Source organism: Pinus tabuliformis, chromosome 2_1 (assembly GCF_031772625.1).
Source record: "Pinus tabuliformis cultivar Carrire ecotype Pingquan chromosome 2_1, CPIR1, whole genome shotgun sequence".
Taxonomy (NCBI): Eukaryota; Viridiplantae; Streptophyta; class Pinopsida; order Pinales; family Pinaceae; genus Pinus; species Pinus tabuliformis.
Window position 1 is genome coordinate 544,593,266 of NC_142299.1, and position 8,885 is coordinate 544,602,150.

The following is an 8,885-nucleotide window of genomic DNA, read 5'->3' on the forward strand; positions in this document are numbered from 1 at the left end:
GTTCGAGAGAGGCTAGAAAGTTGGTACTGAGTGACAAGCTCAGGAGAATCAAAATGTCTAAGTCATATTAAGTGGTTTCTTGACTTACCAAGTTTCCCAAAGTAAGGGAAAAGTTGTCTAATGGGTGTGAGACAGTTCAAGAAAGGGAACTAGTAAATTTTGTTTTTTTTTTTGTTTCACCAAATCATGGCAAGCCTTCACATTTGGGATATGTGCTTGAGAAAACTTTCTAGATTGGAAGAATTTGTGGGTTACCTATTTCCAAGGGGAGATTCATAGATAAAATCTAGTTGTATATCATGTTAAATGGAAGGAAGATCAAGAAATTTTCACTTTAGGCCGGAAAGGGACCAAGTATAAGGATAAAAAGACTAATGTTGGTGGGGAGTTGGGTTCCAATGGAGAGAATAAGAATAAATATCACAAAAAGATCAAGTATTTCTCGTGCAACCAGTTTGAGCATTACACTACTAAATTCACTAAGAGAAAGAAAGGGTACAAGGAGGACCACATAGCAACCTTTGTAGAGCTTTTAATTTTGATACAACCACAACATTTACTAGAAAATGAGGGCATGACTCAGGAAGTGATATTAGAGTGCTGCGGCATAGGTGCATGGGAGTAGGTGGCAATTTAGTTGAGCACAAGTAGGTGTGAAAGAGAAGCGAAGGAAGAGTGAGGGTTTTGGTAGATGGTAGACCTAAACATTTGTAAAGAATAAATCGAGTGAGATTCGAGCATCTACAGCTAAGTGCAACGGTCCATTCACACGTTCATGGAGGAGAGAGAAAGTGTGCCTGCATGTGTGGATCAAATTGTTGGTTTGTGCAGGAACTTTGTAGATCCAATAGCCATGAAGGGAATCGATTTAGCTAAAGAGTGGATGAGTATTTTACTTGTGGTAAACTAGGAATTTTTCCCTTGTAATTCTTAGATGAAAAATCTTTGCTGAAGAATAGAATAATAGAATACACACAACGTTGCAGTTTTCCCGGAGTTGGGGTGTCCTAGGTATATCTTGTGTTTTTATGTATTGACGTGTTTGTCTTCTAATTTATCTTTTGTTGTGCATATTAGAAAACTCAGTGCATTTGTGGTTTAAGTTTCTAGAACATTTGTTGTTTATATTTCTAGATTTTTGCACTTGGAAAATTACAAATAAATTTATTGGGTATTAAGGAAATATAACACTTTTAAGTTTATTTATATTAACATTATTATTGTTACTAATATTAGCATTAATAATAACAATATTACCCTTACATAAATATTATTATATTAAAAATATTAAGTGTATATGTGTGAGTTATAATTAAAAAATTAATATTAATAATAGAACATTGTTAATCTTATTATTAATATTAGTGATAATGATGATGGCTTGTTAGTATTAATTTCCTTCCTCATTACTCATATGTATTGATAACAATATCATCATCAACATTATTATTATTAATGTTAACACTATGACCTAAATGTTATTAATAATAACAATATTAATAATACCACTAATATATTTAATAACATTAACAACATTATAATAGCATAAAATCATTATTACATTAAAGTAAAATGAATTATTAAATGTAATAATAGCATGAATGGTTACATATAATAATATTATTACATCAATCATATCAATAGTGTATTTATGTTATAATTAATGTATCATTGTTAATGCTAATAATAATTTTATTATTGGTAATATTAATGTCATTATTAAATGTTATTAATAACATCAATACAAATAATAATTCTAATGTTATTCTTAACATTAACAAAACTTTATTATAATAAAACCGGCATAGATCCATCTTAAGTGGGGATCTAATATGAGCTTCGAGGGATAAAATTTTTCACATGAAAACTCAGTTTAGAGTGCAAAAAATAATGTGTAAGTTTTCATTGTTTAAATTTTATTTTTTAATGCTATAGAGATTACATTATTTTCTTTGTTAGATTCTGACAAACAAACATATACCTGAAAAAGTGTTAAACTTTAAAATGCATAGACCACTTCAAATGTTTTAACCAAAACAAACTTATATTTTTCAATAAGTTTATATGATATTCATTATTTTTTAAAACAATATATAAAATATTTTAAACATAACATGTGCATTGAGTGATTTTATTAGGCCACATTAAAATGGTTTTTTTGGTTATTAATATATTTCTATTTCATATTAAAATATTTTATTCATAAACCACATTGGATACTTTGTTATATACAACATTCAAATAATTTATTTTAACACTATTTTCTATATATAGGGATATATAAAGTTGATATCAACAAAAATGAGTTAATGTAGATCTTCAAATAGTTTTTTTTTTTAAATCATGCGTTAAAATATTTTTAAAAAGTGTAAGGTTTAAGCATCTTACTCACACATTTTTTTTAATTCTAATTAATTCACATGAAATTATATTCGTTCATATGGACAACTAATTAAACACACATAGCATATAATTCTTACTCTTTTATTATAGTTGATCTTGTTTTTATATTTAGAGAATATTTTATTTTCATTTACAAAGGAACACACGTCGACATAGTTACACATCGCCTTCACACTGGGTTGTAGAATGAGCCTCTGAGCTCAATAAGTGAATTATTAATGTTGTTAATATTGTGAAATTTTTTAATCATATATTTGATTTATTAATGTAACATGATAAATTGATTAATATTATTAATGGTATTATTAAAAGTGTTTTTATTAATATTATATTTTTAACAATATTGTTATTTTTTTTGTAGGCAAGTAGGAAACATTATATTACCAAAAATATTTTACATAGAGTACATTGTGAGAAAAACTATAAAAGTATAGTTGAGATGAGGACAAGTATGCAAAGTGCTAATTCTGGATTGAGAAGAGATAGGGATGGATCAACTCCTGTGAAAGGGAAACTAGTTGGTCTTTTAGTATGAGCAAATATATGATTGGAAATCATGGACCATACAAAAATGTAGATAGGACAAATAAAACTAAACAAAGACCATGCAAAAAGGATACCTACTAGTGTGACCATAGAAACTTAAAGAACATAATAATCTAAAGAAACACTTTGTCAAATAAAGCATATTGGGAGACCTCGTCAATGTGTTTGCTTCCCTCTGGAACTGTTTGACGCTTTTGTGCTTTGTTGTGGTCTTCTCCTCCTACTGCAACATTTCTAGGTGTACCTTTTTATCCATTTTCTTCGATGATAAAGTAGCAATAGGAAATGGTTTCTTCCTCAAAGGGTTCTGCTTCAGTGTTGTGGTATACACTTGTGGGAGACTTCAGCTAATTATTAGCCTTTTATTGAGGTTTTTCGCTGGGAAATGATCCTTGGACAACAATGCCTTTTCTTTCACTTTTGCCACTAGAGGAGAAGGGAGAGGAGGGGAGCTAGGTTGGTGTGTGGAATTAAATCAACAGAGATTTCAATGGAGTTAGTGTTTGCCAAAGTTAGAGGAACATGAGGTAAATGAATGCGTATGGCCCTGGGTTGATTGGATAGCGCCAAATGGGTATTGTTGAATTGAATAGCCACCTATGCCATCCTTCGTTCTACTTTTCCCTCGCGCCCTCCAATCTCCAAATATGGTGCACTAAAAAAATTTGAACTTCGCAATGACCATCACCTAAACACCTACACTCAGCCTCCATCGCAGCCACCATGATGGATATGTAGGCTAGTATATCGGGGTCAAACAATTCTACATTTTCATCGTGCTAGGCAGAGTGGGGTGAATTCCCTCATCCTCGGCCTTCACGTCTCTCTCTAGCCCTTTCTCTAACCATATTTCATATATGAGAGTCATTGAACCAAGAGCATTGGCTTCTGATATTTTTGGAAGAGAAAACAATGTTTTTGTTGCTTTTGTCAACACCTACCTCCTGGAAGATGGAATGGAGGAGTAAATAAAGGGACTGAGACATACACATTAACCAAAACATGAGATCCAATTTAAGACCTATCGTGAGGAATCAAGATGATTTCGAGGGCAATGTTCCACAGAACCTAAATTAATTGAGACATATCTCACTTGGAGGAATTGTGCGGTGCATGATTGCAACCTCGACACTTTGTTTATTACAGGCTTGATTGTTGTCTGGCAAGACCTAACAATTAATCATAAATCAAAATAGCATCCCAATCAAGGAGTTACAAATATTATTATTAATAATAGTATTAACATTTTTTTTTAAACTTGGGAGGACTACATCTTCATCATGTCTGATATATCATCCTAATGGAAGTAGGGAATTAAAGTATTAACTTCACATCAAAAAGTGCCTTAACATAGCGCCCAATCACCATCTATCCAAAATCCATAGACAATAATATTATTAACATCAATATCAATAAAATTATTAATAATAAAACTAAATATTAAAAATAATTCTGTAATATTAAAATAAAAATTAATAATACAACAATAATATAATATCAACTTTATTTTAATATTAACAATTATTTTAACTTTAAAATAAATAATCAATCAAATAAAATCTTAATATTTCACCATTTAACAGCTAAAACCTGCTAAAACCTAAACCTTGATGGAAGAAAACCCTCATGATTACTTTCACTTTTATCAACAACAAACCGCATAAGGGAGCCCCCAAATAACCACATTTAACCGCTTAAAACCTTTATGCAAGGAAAACCCTAATGGTAGAATTTCTCCGTGTTTCTTCAACAACGAAACCGCATGAGGCCATCAAAGAACCATATTTAATGATTTTTATTGCGTTTATCCGTGCCCATGCCTAACCACTAACCTTACTAGAGGAAGATGGGAATCCAATACGTTTGATAAGGCAAAGTTGGAATAAAAAAGGTTGAATACAACTATGGAAGAACGCAGAAGAGTCAAAGAGACAAAAGATGGAAGCAAATTGGTGAAATAAAGTAAAAATAAAGCTTAGAACGTGCGAGTTACTCAAGTACTTCTAGGTTAGCACAAACAACTGCTTATAATGTAATTAGCTATCAAAACATAACACTTATATATAACCTTCAAAGGAAATGTTATTGAATTTTAGAATTTTTAATATTAAAAGATAAATAATTTAATTTTTTATAATATATTTAAATTATATATATTATTTAAATTAAAATTTCCCAACATCAAAATATATATATATATATATATATTATAATTATTAATTTTTCTAAATATAAATTTATCAAACATATTAAAATTTATATGTTTATAAATTATACTTATTTGTATTGAAATCCAAATCTTTATAAATTGTGTTTCCTTAGCAAGTTTTTTTCGAGATTTAAGTGTGTATTGATTTTTGAAAGGAAAAAAAATAAAGAAATTAAATTTAGGAAAAAAGAAGCTGCAATAGTGAAATTCAACAACCCATGTTAAATCTAGAAGTAAGTTTCAACATTAATTATTACATATCAAGAATATTTTCAATCAATTCGACAACCCATGTTAAATCCATAAGCAAGCTTCAACATTAGTTATTTCTTATTAAGAATATAGTCAATCAAGTAACCACATACGATTATCAACTAAGTAATTAGTTATGGAATATGATTACAAAGGCAAGGGCTCCAATTCTTCATTTATTGCTAGCTACATTGTACGCATCTTGATATTTGTAGTCTTCAACTTTAGTGATGGCAAAAAACAAGCTTCTTGGATGAGTGGTGAAGGTTTATTTATTTTTATTAATTCATGTCCAAATAAGTTGATGTAATTCCTTGCTTCTAGTCATGTTGAGGTTGATGTAATTCCCTATTTCCAATTGTGGGTCTTTTGCAACCCAATTATATTTCACAACTTATTTTATGTGCAACATCAAAAATCAAATTATTCTAAAAGATGAGGCTCTTAGGCTAACACATTATTTAAAATGAAACAAATCCATGGGATGGATTAGAATGGAGAGACAATTTCTAGAAAATCATCTTTTCCTAAGTTAAAAAAATGGCACAATTGTTAAAAAAAAAAATTAAGAATGACACAAAACGTTACCAAGAATAGGATAATTTAAAAAAAAATTAATGAAGAATTACACAAAACGTTACCAATAGCACAATCTTAAATCATTCAATTGTTGTTACAAAATCCCAAAATTTACGAGAATCATTTCATTGTTGTTACCATAATCGTTCCATTGGTATCTCTGGATCTAACCGAAAGTTCCACCACACTCAGTGCCAAGCAAAAGCTCTTCTCAAAAGTTCCACCACTCTCAGTCCCAAGCAAAAGCTCTTCTCAAAACCTGGCCGTAAATGCTAAAGTTACCAAGGCTAAAAACCCTAATATTCTCTACCCAAATCTTACTCCAAGAACCAAACATCTAAAGGAAGAATTGAAGTTGAAATAGATTAGTGAATTAAGGGCTTTGATGATGGGGCATAAATGGGGCATCCGATTTTTTCGATTTTTTTATTCGAAAAGTGGAGGAGAATGAGAATGGGAGGGCATTTCAGTAATCCACATTCCTAATAGCTAATCCACTTGTCATGGAGAAGTGGAGAATGTGAATGAACATCTAGGCATTTGAGGGTACGTACTTTTTATAATTTTTTTTGAATATAGTGGAATCTAATTTTCATCAATATATGTATAGCCAATTATAAAACACACAATCGATTTCTAATTATAAATGCATTTAGATACACAAAAAAAACTATTTTTCCAAAGTCGAAGATATTAAGAGGTATCTTTCATTCCCAATGGTATAATTAGGTTGACTACATGTTAAATCACTCTTTTAAGCTATGACAATTTTGGAGGTATGGAATTAGAATTGAGGTGTTGGTGGACTAAGAATCACCGTACAAATAGTGATAACAATAACAGCATCACAATACTATTAAGTATTTACGTTAAAATGCTTATTAGGATCATAAAGAGATACAATGAACGAATGAAGCTGAAGCCAGTGTGAACATGACGGATGACTTTTTCAGCGAAAGAATGAAAACTGTCTTAAAGCATAGGTACGGGGGGCAGGTGGCTAGAAATGGTGATCTTTTACTTCCTTTATGGCTGCCTTCTTTTTGTGATGCTCGTGGAAGGCATAGCCCCCAGATCCCACTGCAGCTGTTGCTGCAATCTCCTCCTCAATCTTGTGCCTGTGCGCGTTCTCTGGATCCTTCTTTGCTTTATGTTTCTCGTACTGCATACCCAATGAGAGAATTAGTAACCCTATAATTGTATAGATAAACTCTATAAACCTGATTTAGTTGGTCAACTTACTAAAAATTACAGAATAAGAGATATATATAGTACCAGTGCAAACGTTCCAGCAGCGACTGCTTCCAGTTCACCTAAATGCTCCATTCGCATATGGTGCTTCTCCTCCTTCATCGCTTTCTCGTAAGGCGTGGCCTCCGAGTCGGCGTTCTGGTTCTTGTCATGGTGGAAGTGATGGTGTTTATTCTCAGACATCCTTTCCGAAATTGATTTCAATTACAACGGTTTGAAAGGAAATTCGAAAACCACTTATATACCGTTACAATAATCAAAACAGATTTGAATAATTAGATCCCGATGCAATGTAAGGAAATGCAGACAATGACTTTTACCCGCTTACAATACTCAAATTGCTGAGCAGATTAGATTACATGAAGGAATGGTAGGGAATTAGTCCGGTATATATATAGCCAGAGTTGAATATTAAACACGCTATACCGTGTGGAAACAGCGTTCACGCGTGCGCGGTTTCCAAATGGCCGGTGTGCCTGCATGGTCTCTCCTTATCCAATAGAGAAGACCGACGACGCAGGTGTGTTTGATCGGAGGTGCGCTAATTTGACATCGTTAACCGAATGTGGACAACGCGTTCGTGCAGTTTCCGGAGTGGCTGCGGCAACCACATAGCCTGTGCTTAGTACCATATTTAGTTAAATTTATATATAATTTTTTGGTACGATATTTAGTTAAATTTATATATAGCTTTTTTTAGTTCGATATTTAATCTCTAATAATAATATGGTTTTTTCTTTAAGAGCTTTTTCATAAAAGGGATAGACAAGTTAAATTTTATATAACTTTTTAGAAAGATATTTAATCTCTAATAATAATATGAGTTTTTTTTAAAGAGTTTTTTTCATAAAAGGGATAAGTTTTGGGGATTGGGGATTTTAATTATGGTAAAAAGAGGAAAATTTGGGAATTAAATTTGAGCTGAAGTTTCTACCACTTATAAGTCAATAGTAGAGTCTTGAGTTATCTCATGGGATTTTTAAAAGGGATATTCATATTTTAAGTGAAATATTATTGCTCATATAATTGGATAGTGGTGATTGCTCTAAAGGCCTTAGAAATTACTATGGGAAGAACATAAAGTCTTTTGGTCCTAGATGAAGTTTCAATAGACCATGAGTGAGAAATAAAATTGCAAAACACAAAACATGCCTTATATAAAAGGTGATATGAGTTTCAATATGAGTTTCATGCACTTAGGATGTGCTTCAAAGGATGATCAAGGGATAAGCTAATCTAATTATCTCCTAAATTGATATTATTTTATTAACGAGTTAATGTAATTATCTCCTAAATTCATATTCTTTATTTAACTAACAATGTGTAAGCCCATTAACTCGATATATTTAACCATTTAAAGTGAATCTTTATCATGCAATGAAGTGATTTTGTGTGATAAAGATAAGTTTCAAGGCATTAACTATTAAATAAATAAGTATTTTTTATTTAATTTGTTATTTAATTTATTTATTTTTAATTTGTATTTTGATATTTTTTTTTCATGTTTTGCAATAAAATTATTATTATTTTATTATTATTGAAATTTTGTTTTTTTTTCTAGGATTTTTTTATTTTTTTGGGTTTTTCCTAAATAAAAATTTAAAGAAAAGGTTGTTCATCTTTTATTTTTCTTTAACATTGATTT

The 8,885-nt window shown here is 30.8% G+C and overlaps 1 protein-coding gene across 1 annotated transcript; it reads right to left on the reverse strand.

Moving 5' to 3' along the window:
* Positions 1–6,989: 6,989 nt before the first annotated feature.
* On the reverse strand, positions 6,990–7,577 carry LOC149201448 (abscisic stress-ripening protein 1-like). Its single transcript, XM_089401279.1, has 2 exons — positions 7,265–7,577; positions 6,990–7,151 (listed from the first exon to the last, which is right to left on the reverse strand). The coding sequence occupies exons 1-2, from the start codon at positions 7,421–7,423 to the stop codon at positions 6,990–6,992; spliced, it is 321 nt and encodes a 106-aa protein (XP_089257405.1). The 5' UTR covers positions 7,424–7,577.
* Positions 7,578–8,885: the final 1,308 nt, after the last annotated feature.